Source organism: Anas platyrhynchos, chromosome 3 (genome assembly GCF_047663525.1).
Source record: "Anas platyrhynchos isolate ZD024472 breed Pekin duck chromosome 3, IASCAAS_PekinDuck_T2T, whole genome shotgun sequence".
Taxonomy (NCBI): domain Eukaryota; kingdom Metazoa; phylum Chordata; class Aves; order Anseriformes; family Anatidae; genus Anas; species Anas platyrhynchos.
The window spans coordinates 44,251,466-44,275,340 of record NC_092589.1 but is presented as its reverse complement, the minus strand read 5'-3'; the positions used below and the strand labels follow the sequence as shown (position 1 = coordinate 44,275,340).

The window sequence follows — 23,875 nt, the reverse complement described above, 5'->3', positions numbered from 1 at the left end:
CATTACCTCAAACCTCCAGCACTGGAGAGAACCAAGAGAATGAAGGAGAATATGCATTTGGCACTGCTTATCTGAGGGGTACTGAGGACACTGGAAAGCATCTGAAACTCCTCAAGATGGGTAAGGCTCAGATTGAAGACTGTCACTTGATGCTGTGGGGACATACAGGTTCTTTTAGGGTTGCTGGTTAGAATGGGGACTGGCCACAGGGCTTTGGTTATTATTAGAGCTCTATCATCACAGAAAAAAAATAGCAAACAACATAGCTTATGGATCTTGAGAACCTTTAGCAGGCATGGTAACTTCTTGTTACACAGAATTTTTAGTAATTAGCATTTTTTTTTTTAATCTAGAATTTTTAGTCACCTAGGCTTTTCTATCACTAGGGCCCTCTGCAGTTTGGGTCAGATTCTTAATAATCAACACATGATACAATAATCATGATCTAGACTTGGCATACACCTAAAAGCACATCAGTCACTCGGCCCTCAGAGGAAGACGATGACAGTGGAGGCATCCCCACCCAGCAGGGGAACACGGGTTTTGTCAGCCAGCAGCAGTTCTGGTCCAAATCCCACACTGGTCTTTCAGCTGCTTGATTTTTTGGGCAATATCTGGTGTGCTGTTAGGCTTCCCTGTCCCATAACATCTGTATCACATCCTGGTGACCCAGCGCCCGGGCTTTCACAAGGCTGGTGGGCAACCTTCCTTATCACAATGCTGACACGAGGCTTTCCTGTTCTATAACGGGTGTCACCACATCCTGGTGACAACACTGGTGGGCAAATGTTCTTGTCACGATGCCAAAAAGGCAGGGAGAGAAAGGGAGTGGTCTATGTGATCACCACGCTAACAGATAACGGCCATTCACCTCATAAAATCCTGTTGGTTACGCTAGCCATATTACTGGGTGTGAGGAACAGGGGGTACCTAGGTCAAAGAGACCGAGGTATATGGAAAATAGCATGCAAATTCTGCTGTGGGGTGATTGGGTTTGCCGTTTCTGATGAGAACTGCACCTTGAGACTGTCTTGCTTAGGTGACCTCCATTTTGTGACTCCCAGAGCTGAAGGCAAGTGTTTTGTTTTTCTTTTGTTCACACTCTTACTCCGTCAGCATCTTCTCCTAAACTACGACAACCCTTTTCTTTAGCCTACACATTTTCTGTGCCCTGCCACTGTGGTACAAAAGCCCAGAGTCTCATCGAGTTGGCAATTCCCCTGCCTCACTGAAGCAGCTAGAGAAGTAAAGGATCGCATCGCCTCAGTTGTAATTTGCAGGGAGCTCATGCACAGAGAGGGGAATGGGAGAGATGGGGGAGAAAGGTTAGTCTCTGCACTTCGCTTTTACTGCTCCAAGGGTGTTGGTGTTGATGTAGATGCAGGATAAAGATAGTCTCACCTCGAATTCCTCCAAAGCAATTCTTTCATGTGGCTGCCTCAGTAGAAGGAAATCTTTATGAAATCGCCAGCGCACCCACCCCAGACATAAGCCAGGCACTAACTGTTCATGTTTAGAAACAAACTTTCCCCATAGGTACATTATTCATCGCCCGTCACTTGCCAGTTTTCTCTTGGAGACATAAACTAAACACTAGGATGAAAGGCAGCGTGCCGTCGGGTCTTTCCCTGTGTGTAGCAGCTGGATGGTGCAGCAGCCCTGTAGGTGCTGTCACACACCTCTACGCGTCCGTTCCCCAAATCTGCCCTGCTCACAGGCTGCACAGTGCTCTATGAGCACTCGGCAGGGTCCTGCGGCTTCCAAGAGAGTTCCCAAATCCAACCGAGTGCGAAGCATTTGCTGTTTTCAAACATTATTCCGGGAAAAGAGGAAATCATCCTCCCGATCCACCCTGCCAAAAGACTGCGGGCATCCCTGTTGCCTAAGAGACATAACAGGTTGTTGTTATAACAACTGCGGACCAGCTGACCTCCCGCTTCCTTTCGTCAGCCAGCTGCAAACATCCTCGGTCATGTAACAGCCTCAGACCCAACATCTGACCCCGGTTTATGCAATCCCCCTGTGACAGTTTCGTAAGCTTTTTTGTCACTTCGCTTCACTCGCTCGTTTGTCAAACGCGCTCAGGGTTGGATCGCCCGATGCGAACGCTTCAGTACGACAGAGAGCATTATGGCCAAGCCCTCCATCTCCAAGGCAACCCCATGAGCTAAAAACAAAAGGATATGCGGAGCTAATTCCAGCTCGGACTGTCTGTGGTGTTACGAGACATCCTCCGGCTGGGTATTTAAATTGGGGGGGGCATCACAAAGATAGCATTTCTCTCTAAGGCTATGCAGCCCCTCAGCTGGCTGTGTTTGCCCTGCACAGCGTCCAGCTGGGCTGGTATCAGACTCGGGCTTTCCTGGAGGAGGACAGCTTCGTTCTCCTTCAGCTTGGGCATCGCTTCAAGGAGGCCTCTGCTGACAGCACTGCGGCAGAGCAAGCGCCTCACTGCGGGGCACCGGCAGCGAGCGGCGTCAGTGGAGGTCCCTGACCAGGACAGCACACCTCAGGGGTGAAGGGAGTGGAGAAGTTCCTGGTTTTTATTTATTTATTTATTTATTTATTTATTTATTTATTTATTTATTTATTTATTTATTTATTTATTTATTTATTTATTTATTTTCGGGTATGGGATCTGTTATGGACCTTGGATGCGGAGCACAGCCACACGCAGCCCTTGTGCGACATCTCAGTGTGATAACCTGAAGCGTCTGGGGTTCTCACTGTTTGTTTGTTTGTTTGTTTATTTATTTATTTATTTATTTATTCGTTCTTCCCTACCCTAACTCTTCACACCTCCCTCATCATCTACACCGCCGAGCCCCGCCCTGAGGGCACTGCTGCCTCAGGAGTGTCCCCCCCTCCCTCTCTCTCTCCCGGGACTACAACTCCCGTCATGCCCCGGGAGCGCTTCCATCAGGCACCGGCGGGGCCGCCTCTTCGCGGGGGCCTTTGTGGCGGCGCGGCGGGGCCTGGCGGGGCGAGGATGAGCGGCAAGGAAGGTAGCGGCCGGCGGGGGAGCCTCGCAGCTTTTAAGTGGTTTTAAGGAGCTTTTGGTTGTGGTTCACTTCTGAGGAGGTTAAGGGAGCTCCGCGTATTTAAACGGGTGTGGTTGGGCGCAGGGGTTGGCAGGGTTTGGCCCCCGGGGGCACAGGGCACGGCTGTGGCGGTTACAGCGGGGGGGGAGCCGTTAGAACCGGGTGGCTCACCTGAGGTGAGGGAATGGCGACAGGGGGAAACGGCCCTAAGCCGCTGGTCTTCTCGCTTACAGGAGACCAATAACATAAGTTACTATCAGTTATTGTACGATAAATCACACCACTTGTAGTGGTTTTAATGATTTCTGTTAAGTTCTGCGTCTAAAATACTTTTTTAAAAAAGGTATAATCCTGTAGGCCCTTGCTCACACAAGATTTGCCATGCAGCGGTGCCCTTACAGAAAGAAAGCATAAAAGGCTATGAACACCTTGTGAATAAAGAGTTGGGATCCTGGTGTGCTCATCCACTGAAATTGGTAGGGGTTTTTCAAGTTTTCACTAGGAATGTGGTGGAACAAGTGGCATGCTGATGTGAAGGTGACATCAGCTGGTAATAGGGGGTTACCTCATTCTAGAATCGTAAAGGCTCTGAAGACAACATTCTGAGATTATTTATGTTCTGGCAAAACTATTTTATTTTATTTTTTTCTTCTATTAATAGGATCGGGTGGGTTCAGAAAACGAAAGCATGACAATTTCCCACAGGGTCAAAAAAAGGAGGAAAAAGAGAATGTTAATCCGTCTTCACCTTTGATGACATCTTTTAAATGTAAGTAAGAATTTGGAAAGGCGGTTTGTAAAAATGTGTGTTGTGGAATTTGCTAGGAATTATGTATTTAGTGTTGGAATAAGCCAGCTTTCTGAGGGGGGGGAGGAAGATTTGAAGCTAGTTGGAGTCCTGCTTCATACATTTAGAGCTTGGTGTTTTGGTTTTTATGCAGTTAAGTCTCAAGAATTGGATCTGGCATGGCTGCACCTGACTCATGACTTGTTTCCTTTTTCATCTTAACTCTCCTGTTCCCGCTGCCCAGCCTGCTCATGCTGAACCTGATGCTAAGTAAATTGCAGAAGTGTTCAGGCAGACAAAAGGTGCCCAGGTGCTTTGGTGGCAGAGAAATGTAAGAGACTTGCACAGGTGCAAAATCTCCACCATAGTGGTGACAAGAGGAGGTGGCTGCTTGCAGGGAGGCTGAGAAGGCTCTTAACTGTTACCCCTAGCTCTGTTGCACAGGTGACTAAGCTGTCAAATGTAAATCTGGATGCATTGTTTTGTGAGTTGTGAGCTGTTTATACATGCGCTTTTTAAGAATGGGAGTTTAACAAAATAAGGTATATCTTTTTGTAGACACTTATTGCACTTTAAGTGCCTTTGTAAAACTAGCTTATATTTTCATTTATTTAAATAAGCAAGTGTGGATTTCCCTCAAACCAAATTGTTTTCAGAGGATTTAAATCACATTTAATTTCCTGTGAATTTAGTTTAACTAACTAAATTTAGCCCTGGCACAGGAAAGGTGGTTTTCAGAAATGAGAAGCCTCAACAGATGAAGGAAGGAGATGTAATACTGTGACCAGATTAAATCTCAGTGCAAAATTTTCCTTGTCTCCCCTCTTTTCTTTCATGAGGCCGAAAAGGGTGAAGAAGTAAGAGCTGGATGACTGTTATAGATGGTCCCTTCAACACCATGTAATTTCCTTGCTGTCTCTAAACAGATGTTTCTTTTTCTTTCCCTGGTATAAGTCAGCATGGCGGATGATAAACTTCAACCCCTGAATTTTTACCTTAAATAATGTACATATCCTTGCACTCTAAATTGAGTACAGTACTTTCAACTTTAATTTTTCACCCTCAAATGTAACATTTTTTTTGAAGTGCTATTAATTTGAATTCAAAACAACCCTTTTTTTCCTCCTCTTCCATGTGATCCTGTCAGTGGTGCCTGGTGAATTTCAGAACAGAGTAAGGGAGGCAGTTTATCCTGAATTTTCAAAGATCCACGCTATGTATTCCACTGGTGCTTATAAGCCCTGGAGCGATGGAATATTTCTTCTTGACGATACGTCAGTGGTGGACTTAACTCTCAGAATTTGGTGGAGACACACCAATAGGGCATATGAAAGATTTAAAGATTAGGAGGAACATTTATGGCTTCTTCTAGAGTTCTAGAGGAAGATGGGGGAGAGAAACAAACAACAACAGAAAAAAGAGAATCCATTTTTTTGTCAGGGCAATGAGAAGTACAGGTTTTTAGCTTCCTATAAACTTGCTTGTCTGTAAACTGCTATGTTTTTCTAAAGGATAGTCACTTGGTAGACCCTTTAAGAAAGTAACCTCTGTGTTTTTTTAGCATCTTCTTGTACACTTTAATACCTCACACAGTTATGCAGGATGTTTAAGTTCTCTTAAGTATCTATTAACAGTTTATTTAGTGGAATAATAGCCTATAAAATGTTAATGTTGTATGTGAAACATTATTATTCGTTCATAGTTTTCACTAAGAAAAGTAGATATGCATACTCTTTCTTCATCTTCATTCTAGTTAGACAGAGAGAATTTACAGTAAGTAAATTAGAAAGTTAGAAATCTTATTTTAAATAATGTTGCTTTGCTACTTCTAGTTCTTAAAGATGTTAAAATACTTGGCTTTTGGCCGAGTCTAGTTCTGATATAAAATATAAGCTTTATTTTTACTAGTCTGTTTTTAACTTTTCAGAAAACGATGAGTCTTGTTTACTAATGATTGCAGGGTTTTATTTCTGAATTGTCTTCGTATATTTGGGTGAAAATCTAACTCAGTTTTCTGAACAGAACTATGGCAGAATAGATTTTACTATTTAAAACGAGTATTTTAGCTTACAGTGGTTTGGGCTGCTTAAAGAATCATCACTGTTGACATATATTTAAACCTGACTTACTAAACAGAAGTGGAATTACTGATGAATTTTGCTATTCAAAACTGAAGTTTCATAGCCATGTAGTTGTGTAAGGATACGGGTCCATTCCTCAAAGAGACTTTGAAGAGCCAGAAGTCAGAGCTAGGTTCCTGCGTGCTTGTGAGTGTTCTGTTAGGCACGTTCCTGCATGATGGGACTTGCTGTATTTTGTTCAGAAGTGATTTTGTGGCTTTGCTGTGTGGTGAGCCATGTGAGATGTGCAGGCAGCTGTCGCACAGCAGCTCCGGCAGGCAGGGGGCAATGGTGGTCTCCACAGCACTGCCCACGCTGCAAAAAGGCACCCCAGAGAAAAGGCTGGTGGGGCTGAGCCCCACAGCAGTTCCTGTGGCACAGGATCTCTGCTTTTCTCCTACGCTGCACGCTGTGCTAACCATGCTTGTTTCTGTAATCATTGACTCCGCAGCGTTTCAGCTGGAGCTTGACACCAGGCATGACAAATACGAACGGCTTGTGAAGCTCAGTCGTGATATAACTATTGAAAGCAAAAGAACGATATTTCTGCTCCACAGGTTTACCAGGTGAGTCACACTGAGAGCAAAGGTGTTCACAGAAACCTGGAAGCTGCCTTGTAGTGTTTTCTCTATTTGTGATGAATAGCTGCAGCGTTTCCTTGAGAAAGATTTAATTATTTTCCCATAAACATCCTTTAAGGTGGATATGAGGTAATGAACACACACTCCAGCTAGAGAATTAATAGATGCTGCTTCAGGTTTTGTAGTTGGTTTTACTGAAGTATTAAATAGGATCAAAGTAGTAGAGTATCTCAGCAGATGAGAGCTTTCCAGCTTCCAGCAAGCTGGGAGAGAAGAGTGTGCACACTCCCTTCAGGTTAGCTGCCTCTGCTGCTACTTCCCTGTTTTGGTTTTTGCAACCCCAGCCTAGGTCATCAATGCAAGGAGGAGGAGGCAGCTTGGGTTGTTTACTTCACTACATTCTGCAACCTAAGAGGCTCATGTGTGAAGTTTTGAGCTTCTATATATTTTGTGTCCTCGTGAACCTTCAAGCAATGGTTGAAAGCCATGGAGAAAATAGAAAACAGGAAAATGAGAAGCTTTGCATAGCCTGTTGTATAGAATGTTTACTTGTCCTACGTGTAACTGCTATCACGGATCTCCCTGTTCCTTCTCCCAGATTTATTTTTTCTTTCTTACCAGCATGCTTCTGCTGTAGTAGCAGCTATTTATAGGTACTGTAATAGTAACAGTTATAAATAGGGTTTAGGAAGTTGCTCCCTTTTTAAATTGGTCTTCTGCGAGGAGTTATTATGATAATTCTAGTAACTGCTACAGCCTTGATTGTAAATAGCCCCACTGCAGGGGCCAGGTCTGCTGGGAACTGGTACAAAAAGAACAACAAAATTCCCCTTTACTCTGAATTTTAGATACCTGTTTAAGATATTTGTGTTTTGAGGAGCGTGGAAGCTTCCCATGCTGCTATTTTTATTTCCCACTCCTTTGCTTTTAGCCATTAATGTGGCTTTACTTTCAGAAATCTGTTTGCTTTTGAACATTTCATTGAGACCAGTCTATATGTAGTCCCCAAATAGACTGCAAGCCTAATAGACCACATAGATTATTTGGGGTTTGGGGAGAGGTGATTTAAAAGGAAATAAGATAAACTAAACTTACCTGCCAAGTACATACTGTTTGTAAATCAGATATTTCAGTTGTTTCCTAATAATGTAGGTCATAACTACTTTCTAAAACTCCGTATGTATGTCACGTGTGCTCTGTAATATATTACAAAACGCTGACGTTTTTTAGAGAGGTTAATCAACTTCTGTAAATGCTGCTCATTTTCCGGAGTACTTTTTTGAAGCCTTTGCAAGTGTTTCTTATTGTTCCCTCTTCAGCAATTGTTACAGTTATTATCTGGAATAAATATGCTACCAGAACTAGGTTTCGTTGGTCAATTATTTTCACAGTAACAATCTGCAAAATCTTTCTTTTGGAATCTACAATACGTGTTAAAGTTTAAACTGTTTCTTTTTCCACTACATTTTTTTCTTGAAGTCATTGAATATGTATTAGTAAATGAAAATTTAACTTCTTTTCAACTGTTTGATCATATTCTGAAAGCTGCTTTTTCAGTTTCTGCTTTATGATTGCAGTGCTCCCAATGGGGAAGAAATACTAAATGAATCTGAAGTCAAGTTAGATGCTGTCAGACGAAAGATTAAGCAGGTTGCACAAGAACTGATTGGAGAAGACATGTATCAGTTCCACAGAGCTATATCTCCAGGTAAATTATTTTAAAATAGGGAAAATATTCTGTTTTGCACTAAACTCCGTTTCTTACCTAAAAGTGGTTTCTCCTCATGCAGCAGGTTTGAATTTAGCACATATCTACAAACATATCTACAATACATATTTACAAATCAGGACTCAGATTCATCTTTGCAGTTAGCTCTGGTACTGGGGAGGCTATTGTCCTACAGTCCTGTTAGCACTGTGGTTAAACAAGAATTTGTTGCAGCTGGAAAACTTTGGACCCTGACCTAAACTAAAGCTGGGAGTAGTTCTAACAAATGTACTGGCTGCTCCTCTGTGACTTAGAGGAGTATGTGCAACATGCTCGTTTACCTGAGCTGAAAAGGTTATAACTTGGGGGGGGTGGGGTGTGCGTGCATGTGTGTGACTAACCTGTGAAATTACTCCATTGTGAATTGATAAAGTTAACTTAAAATCTCTAATTAGTATTTTTCTCTTCTGAAGACTAGGAATATGCTTCTAATAGGTGCTCCAAGCATTAAATGACAGTTTTTACTGTCTTTACTAACATCCTGTGATATTAAGTATCAGTGCTTTCATCACTTTTGCTGACAAATGACACTTCTTTGCTACTGAATCTGATTCTTACCTAAAAGTCTTTTGCCTTGTTTGTGGCAACATATGAGTAAACTCTGTAACTGCTTCTTTGACATCCTGGTTATGCTATAAAACTATCTTGCGTTTACCTATCTTATTTTAGACATACTGGAATATCTTATTTTAGACATACTGGAATCCTGTTTATCTTTTCTTGTTCGGGCAAGACTTCTTCAGTTGAGGAGAACTGAAAATCTGCCCCGATTTAATTGTCTAAAAAGAATTTACTTCTATAATCCAGAGGGAATACATCTGTGGAGAGAAGTATTTTACAAGATAAATACTGCACAAGTTAACTTTTATACAAACTTAAGTTCACATGGATAAGTAAGAGTGAGTCAGCTCTTAAGTGAATGTTCAGTTTGGAACTTCTGAAACAGAATGAGTTTGCCGTGCTAGTTTTCTGTGACTCCAATTCCACAGCCACTTGTGGTGCATTGGGTTGTTCGGATTAAATATGAGTAGTTACTCTTAAAAGAGCCACTTACAGCCTGTGTGAATCTTGCTGCTATTTATTGCTTAGTACTGTAATGAGGCAATGAAAAGGAATAGATGATTCAGAACTCTGACAGTACAAGTGACCTCAAATGGTGAATAATGCTAGTTCAAGTGCTTGGATTTTCATTTTAAGTTCTGTTTATAAAAGCTGGGAATCCTTTCATTCAGTTTTATGAACACAGTTTTTTGAAAAGACCTGTAAACTTGCCTGAAAAAACAGTGAAATTAGTCCCCTGTGACTCGTGTAGTATTCTTGGCTATCTGTGTAATGGCAGCATTTGAGGTGTGCTACCTCACGGATCTTTGTGAGACCTCACAGTACAAACTGCCAGCCTTGCCACGTGGGCAGAATTATTACAGGGTAACCAGATGCCATGCTCAATTGCTTCACGAGAGTTTTATTTTCTTAATATGGGGCTTCCCATGGGTAAATTCAGAGCCATACCTACAGCTGTTTTTACTGAGGGGAAGCTCACCTGGGATTAACTGGCATTAATCTCAATGTAAGAGTATGCCAAAAGAGCAGACATATGGAAACTTTTCTTTTGTTAACTTCTATGTGTACCTATGTCCTATAATGTAAGGGAACAAACCTTACACTAGGCTTCTACTTCCAGATTTCTCCTCTGATTAAAAACAAAGTTGTTCTTAGATATTAAAAAATACATCCCTGCCAACCTGAAAAGTTAGTTATATATGAAAGGTATGTAAACTTCAGCCAGCAATAACAACTTGGGAAAAAAAAAAAAGAAATCAGCAAGAAGATTCTGTTCAAGCTTGCTTTGTTTAGTAAATACTCATACACAATTAGCTACACTAATTTTCCTTCATAATTGATTTCTGACTTACACAGAGATATCTGTCAGCATCAAAATAGAATGGAATAAGCTCTTCACAAAACGACTGAAAATGTTCTATCAGGCACAGATCAGCATTTCTAAAACTTGTCACCAGTGTTTTAAATATGAGCTCTTAAAATGTGTATGTCTCTTAAAATGATAAATATATATCTGACCACTGTAGAATGGGCCAAGTTATGATAGACCTCTGCTACACATGTAAAACGTGTGTGCCACTGAGAAGACAGGGAATGCTTTTAGGCATCATTTAAATGAGCTTGTGTGTATGACAGGTATGAAATGCAATCTTTTAGCCTGAGCTTTGCTCTCACCTTGTTCATTGAATCCTCCACTCTTCAGTTAGTCGTATGGAAGGAAAAAAAAGGGATGTGCAGGCTTAAAGACTTGTAGATCTTGACAGAGCTGATGCTGGGATCAAGGAGGTGACAGAGATGTGAAGATGCTTGCTGTCCGGATTATGAAGCTGAGATAGAAAACCTAGAGACATGAAGAAAGAAGGGACAGTTAGGTAAAGAAAAACAGTGAGAGGGAATGCTGAAACCCCATGACCCCTGCTGTTTGGGAAGAACTGTAACTGGGATGGAAAACAATGATAAGAATTAAGAATGCTGCTTTTGGTTTTGTTTTTAAGTCTAATGTTTTAATTGCTGCTTTGCTTTTTTCACAGTGGAAACAGTTTGCGTGCCTTTCTGAATACAAAGCTAGGAAAGGTGCTAGATCTTTTGTCTTCATGCATTTCCTAGAGCTGTAAATCTTGGCTTTCACCTAGTTTTCTATACTGACTTTGTGTTTTAAAGAAATTCTGGAGAACTAGTTAAAAGTTACATTCTTTTTTTCTTCAAAAAAGAATAAAGAAACGCCTACGTCCCATATCTCAAAAGCAGCATGTCCAATTAACCTCAAACTTCCTAAAAATATTCTCCTTTGTCTTGAAACCAAACATGAAACATCCTCCTGTTCCCCACCCTACGTCTCAGAACGAGTAAAAGGGATCAAAACTGGGCTTATAATGGAAACTGCTGTAGCAGCCTTAATTGGGGAGTCATAACTGTCTGCATAATAAAGCTGCCTAATACATATTTTATTCAGTATAATAACTGTTAGCCTATAAATAGAACAGTACTATGAGTATAATGCTTGGGAATATTGTTTGCCACTTGCAATTGTTGAATGCTTTTTTTGGGGTTACTCCAAGCAGTTGTTCTTTTGACTTGAAGATAAAACAATTCTGGCAGAGCACTAAAGGAGTTTCATGCTTTCCCTCATTAAGAATAGTGCTAATGGCACGCAGGACGTTTCCCCAAAGGACACTTGCATGAGCTCAAACACTGAGTATAGCACTAATTGAACAACAACAAAAACTGATGACTGTTTTCTACACGTTTCTTAACAGTACAGATTGTCCCAGGGGATGATTAAACAAGCAAACAAAGAGATACTGAAATAATGAAGTCTTTTTTTAATGTGGAGCTCTTCATTTGTTCTGGTAGAAGTGTTCGGCTTTGTTGATATTTTTAAAGCTTTACTATTTGTAATATAGAATTCCTGCTCCTTTGCCCCACTTCACAGTGTATACCTTATATATCCTGTGAGGAAACGTGTACTGTTGCTTTAAAATCCTTGTGAGGTGCTGTGCGAGAAAAGGGCTGAGAATGTTTTTTATGAATTTATGGAGCAAAGGGAGGAAACTTTTCAGGATTATATATATAAACTCTAAAATATTCACGTAAAATGTCAGTAGTAGACAGGAAGAAAACCTGTATAAGCCTTAAAGGCCTGAAAGGGTATGCCCTGTGACGTTTTAGGATTTATACAACTATTCTAAGTACGATCTAAATTTATTCTGTATAAGTGCAAAGCTTGCCTAAAGCAGAGGGGAGCCAAGAGATGTGCAATAGGTTGGTGTGTGGGGACGAGTGGGGTACCTTTCTAACATGATTTGTTAAATGAAGTCTCCAGATGATTGAAGCTTTACTCTTTTTTTTTTTTTTTTTTTTGTCCCTTAGCAATATAGGATAGGTGCAGTGTGAGAATAATAAGGCTGTTGAGGTGTTACACTGTTTTCTGTATGGCAATTTGACCGAGAAAGCTCTTAGGAGTGGTAGTTTAAGCTGCACGTTGCTGTTTATACAATGAGGTCATTAGATTCTGCTCGGAGCAAGCCTAGGTGTGGTGTTATCTGCACAGCTGGTAGCAGTGCATAAAACCTGGAACAAGAAACCCAGATTTCTTTTGGGGCTTCCTCACTAACGCAGCATAGGGTGGTGAGAACGTGTAACAAACGTTGCTGGCCGACCTTGCTGTTTGCTGTGTGTCTGTGCTAGCAGGAATGGTGAATGGGGTGCTTTGCACAGAGCAGCTCATTAGCTCTTTATCATGTCTGCACTTGCTCCGAATAGGATTAGATGATGAGGCTGTAAAATGTCAGCACCTTGTCAAAGCTATTGCTCCGTGACTGCTGCTGCCCATGATGGTGCGGGAAGTTCTGTGTAAAAGTTCAGCATTGACGCAGTCTAGCTCATAATTTATCTCGTGCAGGCACTATTGGTGTTCTGAGAGAACGATATAATGTCGCTTATTTTTGTCTCCTGTCTTGTCCCATCTAGAGTCGCTTCAGGAGTCTAATCATACAGCAACAAATTGCGTTGTTGGGTTGGACAATGTTGGTTTAGTCTGCATGGATGAAAAGGAAATACTTTAGTTGTGCTAGAGGACCATATTTTAATTTCATTATGCAGTACTGCCAGACGTGATGCTGCAAGAAATAACATGGAGATGGGCGAGGTCTGTCCAAGTAGGCCAGATTTAGATGTCCTAATCACTTGTTTAAGTACTATTGTTCTTTTGGTATTGTAAAAGGGATTCTGCTTAGAACACAAACTAAACGAACAGTCCGTGTAATGACTTTAGTATTACCTGTTCTTTTGTTCTTACCTTTTTCACTCACAAGATAGAAAGAACATCTTGTACTTGATCTATGCTAGCTACCTTTTCCTATATATATTTCTAAAATAAAACCAAGGTTAAGAACAGTTCTGCACATCAGAAACAGTAGAACTTTTTGCTTTTACAGTTCAAAACTGTGATAGAATGGGTGATGTACAAAGGAAAAGCTTTTTACTGCATGAAGAAGGGTGTCATGGGTTGGAAATGTCTCACCCAGGAAAAAAACTTAAATACACCTAAAACATGAAAGGAAAACTATCCATGAAGGAAGCAATCAGCTTTCTGCAAGATGGTGGGAAAACATAATAACACAGGAACAGGATGTAGCTGAAGAATTAAAGTTCATTTCTTTGCTGCTGTGGGTGAGAGGTAAAATGCCAGAAATGGAAACAAAGTTTCCTGATTATACTGAAAAATTAACGGAATTTGCAGTGAAGAAGCCAATATTTATCACATATAACTTTGTTAATTCCTCTGCTTGCTTTCTTTATTTCTCCATTTCTCTGATGTTCTTGCGCTGCCAAGTGTGCCAACAAACTGTCAGACTGATTTTCTTCACCCTGCAAGTTGCTTATCTGAAACTAGATATCTTCAGATTGTTGCATTTTACTGCCCTTTGTTTATTTCTGTCTCATGCTTTTTTTCTAGGTTATTCCAAGGAAAGTAAACATTCAGCAATTGCAAAGCCTCTCATGTTTTATGTTCTGCTGCAGGATTTGTATGTCCGTTCACAAAAACTTAAACCTGGGAAAATGAATGTGGGTTGGACATGACCAGTGCTCACACAGAGCATGCTGTGTTTGATGGAGGAGCTATTGGGTTCACCATACTCCTTAAATTCAGCAGCATAAGAGCAGCTATATACAATCTCCTAAAGATGTGCGCTATGGATTGGGTCAGGTTTTCATTTCCTAGTTCTAACATAAGATCTAACTGTCCTGAAGCTCTGCAGCACTATTACAGGAAATACTGGTGTTGTTTACATGACAGTCTGAAACCTGTGACATTGTCCTTTAATTTAGTTTCATAGTTAGCAAATGGAGGAGTCCTTGTGCTCTGACTCAGGAGTTGTTTTAGATCCTCCAGCTGTTAACATCAGTCATTCACAGACCAGAGCTCTCCAGCCTTTATGGGAACTGAGTGCTGCTGGAGAATTAGAGAAGATTAGAGAAAAATGTACACTCCTTTTTATGTTTAAACCACACAGGAGAATGTGTCATAGAGAAGCTCCATGACAGGAAACAGCTAGTAGAGCACATCATGATTAGTTTTTTGTTTTTTTTTACAGTCTCATGGTGAGAAATAGGGGTTGGTGGGTCATGGTGTGCCTTTTTTGTCATCTCCACTGATCTGTATTTATGAGAATATGTGGCTACCATTAGTACTTCTGATCAGGTTAGGTTAGTCAGGACTTTCACACAGAAAAAGCCTCATCCTGAGGAGGATTTTTTATTGGGTTTAAACTGAGAAAGCTGTGTTGTGGTAGGTGCTCTTCCTTCTTTGATCGTCGAGCATACTGGCTGACTCAGAGCTTCCTTTCTTTGGTATCTGAACAGTTGCCCTCGAGGCTGTTAGTAGTGTAAAATTTGCCCTCTAACTGAATGACTTTAAAACTGGATATCAGTTCTCAGAGGAACTGGAGGTAGTCAAAGATCAGGAAGACTACTTGTCACAGGAATTTATATATATTTAAGAACTCATGTAGAGCATTGGCTCATCTCCAGAGTTTTTCACTTTTTATTTTTTTTGAAAAAACAAAACAAAAAAACAACCAACCAATGAAAAAAACCCTCAAGAACAAAACATTCTGTTAAAAAGTAACCATGGTACATCCCTTGGTTCTTCAAGTAGAATCAAAATAAAAGGTTGTGAACTTTTCATCCACAGTGAGTCATCTACAAGAAAACTAGCATTTATCATATGTACACATGTTTCTAATAACAATAACAAAAAAAGACTCAAATTGTTCTCTGCAATGAGAGAATAAAATATTCTCTGCAGGGTATTTGTGCCTGTTTGAGAAATGACTTAACTCACAGGCACCCGTGCGTATTTAACAGTGAGCATGTATTTGTTTATTCAGTTATTGGGGAAAAAAGACTAATCTTGGGTTTTCCTTTTCCCTAACTTTGGTGTGTATTCAACTTTAAGCAAAGTACAAACAGTCCTAACATTTAGGCATCTGAAATGCAACACTTCAAGGCATGCAGCTAGAAGGGAACAGAGCCTCAGGGTGGTCATGGATGAGTCAAGTAGCAAATGACTAATCAATAAAACATTGGGCTTGGTGAGAGAAATTTGCATCAATTTAGCTATTGATTTAAAAGTAAACCAGTTTAGACAGATCGCTGCCGGATTTAACATACATTCTTATTTTAGTTACATTCTATTAGTAATCAATATAAGGTAGTACAAAGTCTATTTCTCTGTCAAACTTTCCCATCTGTTTGCACTGATTGCCAAACTGATTCAAAACTGAATTGTGACAATGGAGCAGCATGTTTATGCCAATATGGATTTAACTGTGTTTTTCTCTTTCCCAGATCCTTTCAAAATTCAAGGACTGTACATAGGTCTCCCTGTCATAGTGACTCAGGTTTTGAAGTATTACTCAGTGAATGGAAATAGCAGAAGTATTATTCAAATTTGTAACCTTTTATGGACATTTGCTCTTGTGCTTTTATTTGTATTTGCTAGTTACTCCCATTGTATAAAATCTGTTCCTGAGTGGAATTAAAATTCTTCTAAGCCTTTTTCACAACAGGATGTCTATGTCGTGAGCCTCTCAGAGGATAGCTGGCTTCATACTCTTTCAGTATGCTGTTATAAAATTAACCTTTGACTTCACACTCACAATCAACTAAGCAGCTGTTGGATTGTTTCACAGCCACAGTTTTAGATTAATTACTTCAGTTTTTACCACTTGTGTGTAAAAGAGAACTGTGAATCTAGGGAATTGTTGCCAAAGCTGCAGACAAATTGAAATGGCTGAGGTGTGAATTGTCAGTTTCATCTTAATAGGATGCTAACTTTAAAGCATAATGATTTAATTTGTATATTAATACTTTAAAATTTATTGCTTGTACTTATTTCAGTTGATATACTTGGTTAATTAATTACTCATTGTACCAGTTCTCTTACTCATTGATCAACAGGCTAGTAGCAGTGGGTTCTTTAAATCTACCATCTTCCCCATGGTCTGCGGAGTTAGGCAATAAAGGCTCTCAATTTAACTTTTTTTTTTCTCAGTTTGGAATTTCCACAAGAATGTGACTCCTTTTTTTCTTTTTTCCTTTCCTTTTTAAGAGAGGGTAACCTAGCAGCTTAAATGTGATAAGGTAGAGTTGCGACTGTTTTGATTTTGGAATGAGTTTGCAATTGGGTAGTTTCATGTGATTCTCCTCGTAAATAATGTACCTTACCCATCATATTGTGATGGCAGAAGAAAATAGTTGTAACTAACTGTATATTTTCCTACCATCTTTCTGGTGGCTGCTTTTGGCCTATGATTCGTGCATGGTTTAGTGGAGGAGCAGGGGAAGATAACACAGGCTGTCATCTACTTGTTTCCTATCCCTTAACAGAGACTGCAAGTTTGGGTAAAAATACGTAGAGAAAGAGGAAAGCGAAGGGTTGAAGGGAGAGAAGGAGATTAGCTTAAGAAGAAATACAGAGATGAAGGTCGTTCAGGAAGCTAACCGCATTGACATTGTTAACTTCAAGAACTGAGAGGCATGAAATCCATTTTAACCCATTTTTAACTGCTGAATTGATGCTTAAATGAGAATTGCAGAATCACAGGATGAATGAGGTTGGAGATCATCTAGTCCAACCCCCCTGCTCAAGCAGGGTCACCTCAAGCATGTTACACAGAATTGCATCCAGGTGGGCTTTGGATATCTCCAAGGAAGGAGACTCCACAACCTCTCTGGGCAGTCTGTTCCAGTGCTCCATCACCTGAACTGTAATGAAGTTGTTTTTCATATGGCAGCGAAACCTCCTGTGGTTCAATTTATGCCCATTGCCCCTTGTCACCTATCACTTCTCACCACTGAGAAGAGTTTGGCCCCATCCGCTTTAGATTGTCCCCTCAGGTGTTTACGGAGGTTGATAAGATCCCCTCTCAGTCTCCTCATCTCTAGGCTAAACAGGCCCAGCTCACTTAGTCTTTCCTCATAGAACAGATGTTCCAATCCCTCAGTCATCTCAGGGAAATTTGAGTAAATTACATGTTAGGAGGAAACTCACCTCTTGTTCAATCTGTCATTCAAAGTTAAAATTTCAGTGCATACAGGCATATATATATATCAGGTAGGATTACATTTTTTTACCTTTACCTGACTCCTCCAGTTACGGAGCTCATTACCCATTTTTAAAGCAGAACTACCTTTTCCTACCCCTTACACATTAATTTGACTCTTGGCTTGAGTGCTCCAATGACTTGGGTTTTTGAAAGAATCCTGATTTCTTGCTAGTACAACACTGAGTTTCTTAGAAAAACTGCTTATCTGATATTTCCCAGAGTTTGTATACGCAGACAAGGGTAAATATCTTTTACATCAGCTGACTCATATGGAAAAGAAATGCACAATTTTTCAGGCACAAAATCTCCGTTATAGATAGGTGCTCAGAAGATACCTCAATGTAACTTTCCATTTCTTATGTAGAAAATATATTTTCAAAATATGGAAGAGTGTGTGACTAACTTATCACTAGTGCAAGCTGTTTGTGTAAATGTAATAAAATATCAAAATGTTTAAGTGTTATCTTATATTTGTAATATTAACAAGTGCTAGTGGAAATAATACAACACTTTTTATTGTTTTTTTTGTGAGTGCATGCTAGAAAAATCATTGCATAAAAGTAGCTTTACGAACTATTCTATTACTGGCAACTCAATCTGTAAAGAAGCCAACTTTGGAATAAATCCAAAACGAGCACAAGGGGAAGGTATTGTTGGATGGTGTAGTGAAATGGGATGGGGTTTTTCACCTTGGGGATTATTTGCTGAAATTAGCGGATGTCCTTCCGTTAAGCTAAAACATACCGTGTTTAAACATCCTTCTACCTGCACATGAAAACACCTTATTTCAAGGTCTGGGGTCATTAGGAAGTTACGTTGTAGCTATGTCTGGAAGAAGGGCTTAAAATACTAATATTTTTTCAGGGAAGTTGTTACCAGTCTGTTTGCGATGGTAACAATGTCAAATAAAGTTTTGTAAGGCTTGATTATAAATACAGAGAGGTAGATCTGCTAAGTGTGAAAGGTGAAAGCAAATGACAAACTAATTCGTGCGTAATTTTTGTATGGTGGAGTTAGACAGGAGTGAGGAGAATAGTGGATCAAGGCAGATTGGATGGGAAGAGAGGAGGCAAAAAATGTGGGCATGTGTATGTCTATATATTTATATATATATACACATAAAGAAATATAACGAGGAGCCAAACAGCCTGGGAAAGAACAAAATATGTGTGGAGGAGTTAAAGTGCAATGAGTTAAAGGTGGGAGTTAACATTGCTTGAGAACATAAATTGAGAAGTTTGGGAGCTGATTTGATCTCTTTGAGAACTTGGGTAAATGCAAAGATGATTCTCCATAGCTGGTAATCTCCATGGATGGCAGAGAGATTCTCACAGATGTCATGTTAAGTGCTGCAGTGTGGTAGTTTATAGCTTATCCACAGGAAGAGCCAAAATGTCATAATGAATTACCGGTTGTGTTATATCAGCAGGGTAAGTCAGGAGAAGAATGGGTGATGAATCTACCTCTCTGCAACTTCTGAAGTTATTAATCTTAGAAGATCCTGAATAGCTTTTCTTTACCTGAATTCAGCTGATTAAATTACTGCATTTATTTGCCCTGTGTACAAGAAATGGCTGTAGTAGGATGTTCTTATTTGGGAACAGCAGTGTTGAGTGTGGCTCTGGTTGGTTGTTCTGCTTTTCCCACTGCTGCTGTATAGAAGCGTAAAGGGTGTGTACTGAATTGCATCCACTCACCTTGCAAATACATATTTAAAAAGAGAAAATGTAGGTCATTGAGCATACGTTACTACGATTGTAATGTGAAAGGCCCACAATCACATTTTCCCTGGAGGTCTCCTCCAGTTTTCCTGGGCATTTCCACTTTCCTCTTTTATTCAAATCGATGGCTCCCTTCTTTTTGATTTAGACTTCTTCATTGTGATTAAAGAAAAATAAATTATCTGAGATCCTTGCCTTGTAGTGGTCAGTTGGGCTTTTTATCATTATTCTAATGGAACCAGGATTCTACTTCTGGTACCCTTGGGTACCTCTGAATTTTCTCACTTTACATACTGGCAAAGCTACTGTCTAAGCCTAGCCTTCTTGCATGATGCCACAGTGTCACCTCTCTGCTTCTCCCAAAGTGAAACTATCCCCTTAAAATTGTTCAGAATTGTTCTTCTGCTAAGATCTGTCACGTTACAGTCTGTTCCTTTAACTTCCTCTTTTGGTTCTCTCTCTGTCCCTAGGTCAGATACACATGTATTGTTTTTGTCTTCAAAACTTTTTAGCTTCATCCTGCCATGGCTGTCTGCTCCAGGTTCATTTCTGCTTTTTTTTTTTCCACCAGCAATGCCAACATCAATCTTCTGCTCATGAACTTTTCCCGCATTCTTCCCCCAAATCTGCCCTGTGCACAGAAGGAAAAATTGACAGAACCTGTGAAATCACTGTCTGAACATTCGAGCTCTTTTATAGATCTCACCTGTGCTATAATGCATACTGAAAATCACCATCTGTCAAGTAGGCAGTGAGAGGCAGTTGTGACAGGTGGCTGCAGATGGCATATAAAGCTGGTACAAGCTATATTTGTTATCCTATCTTTTATTTCCTTTTCAGTACACCTTTTGTTCTTCCTGCATGCCTTATTTTTAGAGTGTAAGTTCTTTTGGACAGAGCTGTTGCTCATCTTGTTGAACATCACAGCCTTGTCTGGTTGTTTGTGTGTTTTTTTTTTTTTTCTTTGTCTGGAGTTACTTGTAACAATGTATGCTTTGTCCTGAACACAAATTTCACCTATCCTGAACGTTTTAAGGAGCTTATTCACTAATTCCTACAAAATAAAGAAGTGGGAAATTAATTTTAAAACAAGTATTTACTGTTGGTAATAACATGAATTAAGGGAAAATTTTCTTTACGTTTTTTTTTTCAAATCAGCTGCCTTGCCTTTGACTTACTTGCAGTCTCTCTGTACTGTGTCCCGTGTCTGTGACCTCATGAAACAGTGATTTGCACTCTCCATCATACAAATGCTGTATTTTACAAGCTTCGCTATGGGGAGCTGCTGTTCAGCCTGTTTCTGAGAGTAACGTGATGCTTTGTACTGATATTACAGAAGGATCTGAATGAGAAGTTTGCTTGGAGTAAAAACTTGAAGATGTTTATCTGCTGTGCTTTTGGTCTGATGTTTGTACTTCAAAAGTGTGCTATGTTAAATAATGATTCAATGTTATTTCTGGAGTGTGTTCTCTTTCTGCTAGTAACCTTAAAATGGTTTTACTTAAAAGATTTCTGAAAAAAAAATCAAGGATGGATCATTACTGTAAAGTTTGAATCATTAGCTTATTTATGCTGTTTTTGCAGGACTTCAAGAGTATGTTGAGGCAGCTTCATTTCAGTATTTTATTAAAACACGATCTTTAATTAGTGTTGAAGAGATCAATAAACAACTAGTATTTACAGCGGAAGACAGGGAAGAAACAACAAACACGGTAAAAGTTTTTCTTTTCTCATGTGACAAATATCTTTCAGAAATGGTTAATGTGATGATTGGGCTCAGCCATGTTTTTGGCATCGGATTAAATAAGGCCAGTGAGTGGAATGGTGTTACATAGGCATGGGGGCTTTGACTCGCTTATTCAAAACTTACTTAGTTTAGTGGTAAACTAAATCAGTGGGATACGAGTTTATTTATTTCACATCACCTTTATTTAGGGCAAACAGAACACCTAGTAGGCAGAACCATCCAGGATAGCAAAATACTAAGAAACAAGTATAGAAGAGGGATTTTTAATGGCCAGACACGGTGCTTTTTTTCCCTTCTTCATTCTGTTAGTAAGATACTTGCAAATAGGGCCAGGTTTTTAGCTTACGTTCTCTGGTTCTTACCAGTAGTGGTACAGTTATTTTCACAAATTGTGAAGTTGTTAACTTCTGCACACACACTGCAGACCAGATGGGTGAGTTTGAGTGGATGCTACACTGTGGGAGCAAAGGAATAGAAACAGATGTATGTTGTTTCCCATCCACCACTATTTTGGAAATAAAAAGTATTGGAAACTTGAAAAGCAAACTTGTCACTCTGTGATGACTTTTCTTCATGAAATATTTATTTAGATAATTTAGTGAACTGGGCTGATATAAAAATGATCTGAGAGAACTATACCTATCAACTTCTTCTAGAAAATGTTTTGAAATTCAAGATGCTATTACAAAATGATATGTCTTGTTTTTGTAATGCAGGCTCTCTTGATTCTTGATTGCTTTGGTAGCTTTGGACAGAGTATTCAATGAAAATTTAAATCTATTAGGCTGAGATCTGAGCTAAAAAAAAAAAAGGCATATGCAAATAAACATTGGTACAGATGCATTTACTCTGCAAATAAAGGTGATAGAAGCACGGTGCGTTTATCGTGCTTGTCAGAATGGAAATCACATCTCAAATGGAAAGGATGCTTTCATACCTTACGGCATGCTGGAGGGAGATAAGTAAATAGTACTTCTGAAATCAGACTGTTAAGTGCCACGCAATTTCAGTTTCCAGAATGTTTGTAATTACCACTGCTTTACAGTTGCATTAGAGAAACTAGTGTATATTTGAACCATTTTACTCTGCTTTTTGCCTACTTGTCATTACTGGGCTTTGTTCTGATCTGTCCTCAGACCTCCAGTTCCCAGGATAAGCAACCAAACACTTGGAGCCTGAAGGTAACACCCGTAGATTACCTGCTGGGAGTGGCTGACCTAACTGGAGAGCTGATGCGGCTGTGCATCAGCAGTGTTGGAAATGGTGACATTGACACACCTTTTGAACTGAGCCAGTTCTTACGTCAGATCTATGATGGTTTTACTTTTATTGGCAACACTGGACCTTATGAAGTATCGAAGAAGCTGTATACCTTGAAACAGAGTCTGGCAAAAGTAGAGAATGCCTGCTACACGTTGAAAGTACGGGGATCTGAAATCCCAAAGCACATGCTGGCTGATGTGTTCTCCTCCAAAACAGAATTGATTGACCAAGAGGAAGGTCTGTCTTAAAATAAGGAGACTGTCACAGCCCGGAAGGGGAGAGGACTTGCATAGATAAAGCTTATTAGTTATGGTTTGTGGGGTTTTGACTCCCAAAGCATTCTAGTTAGAGACATTTTTAGTTTTATCTATGAGAAGATTGTTTGCAATAGTAATTTGTAACCAAAAATACTTTTTATGATGTGCAAGAGAACAAATGTTTGACTTTGTCCTCTCAGCATGGAATTTCCTGTATTGCTCCATTGTATCCCCTTTCAGAACGACCAAATGTTCCCCAGTGGTCTGCACCAGTGGCTGGCCGTTGTGTGAGTCACCTCAAACTGGTGTGGTCACTACAATCAGTTTCCAGCAACCGCAGCAGTGAAAAAAATGGTTAGGTACTGTTTTATCAATAGGTTTCTGCTGAGCCCTGTTTTCTGAGTATTTGGTTTCTGTCCTCAAGTAATATCTAAAACAACACACCTATGTGTAAGTTCATCCCTTGACTTGAAGCTGAGGTGGTCTTGAAGGTGCCATGTAACATAAGTTTTCTCTGACTAATTCTTTTAAGCATGAAATTGAAGTTAAGTCAACTTTTTGCCAGTTGGTAATGAAGCTAATTACACCAGGTAAATATTACCGTGCACTCATTATTCTAGGGCTCTGTTTAAATTGAGCCCTCTTTAAGTTACACAGGTTCTTCAGATGTTCTGATATGAACTACAAAATCCATTAAAAATTGGGGAATTTATTTATTTACATTTTCTGTAACACCTTCTAATGCAGAATCTGCTATCTTTGTAGACAAAAGCAGAATACTTGCCATGTATTCTTAACATGCTGAATGTGGTGTTAGGGGAAGCACTTGGTCAAAACAAGCGTGGTGTTGGAAGTCTGTTCTCCGTTGTTTGTGCTGCCCTGAGGACCTCCAGTGGGGTTGGACTGGTATAAATGAACGAGGGCAAGCCAAGCTTTAAATATCTGTTAGCAGGAACTATATCATGTGCATGTTCCTATGGAAAGGAAATTGCAAACAGAAATAAGGCAGACATTCCGACTTCCACATTTATCTTTGAGGTGGGTATGTCACTATTGGCAAAAAATCAGGGCTTTCTGCCGGTGTCTGAAGTTATGGAAGTCTGATAATGTACGTTATGCTAAAGGAAAGCAGATAAAACAACATGATCTTTAGACTCCAGGAAATAGGCCTCCCAACTGCAATTGAAAATACTGCATGTTTTTTATTTCCACTTCCATATGCTGTGATACTGCCAATATTTTTCCCATGAGCGTGTCCTGAGTAGCTTGGATCATCTGATATATGGACAGAAATGGGTAAATATGTTTCTGTCACATTTTTCCATTGTTTCCATATAAAGCAATATGTGGTGGGTTTAAAAGGAGCGTTTTTTTCCTATTGTTTACTACTTTTTTTTACAATAAATTCTGAAAAGCA

General features: G+C 39.8%; 1 protein-coding gene across 2 annotated transcripts; it reads left to right on the top strand.

Moving 5' to 3' along the window:
* TSNAX (translin associated factor X) lies at nucleotides 1–23,875 on the top strand. Of its 2 annotated transcripts, none has more exons than XM_072035793.1 (6): nucleotides 1–120; nucleotides 3,703–3,810; nucleotides 6,400–6,514; nucleotides 8,107–8,237; nucleotides 20,776–20,903; nucleotides 22,075–23,875. In XM_072035793.1, exons 1-6 carry the CDS (start codon nucleotides 117–119, stop codon nucleotides 22,447–22,449), a joined length of 861 nt encoding a protein of 286 aa, XP_071891894.1. In that variant the 5' UTR covers nucleotides 1–116; the 3' UTR covers nucleotides 22,450–23,875. The 2 variants fall into 2 exon arrangements, with proteins under 2 accessions (XP_071891894.1, XP_027309961.2); XM_027454160.3 differs by lacking the exon at nucleotides 1–120 and adding an exon at nucleotides 2,856–3,005.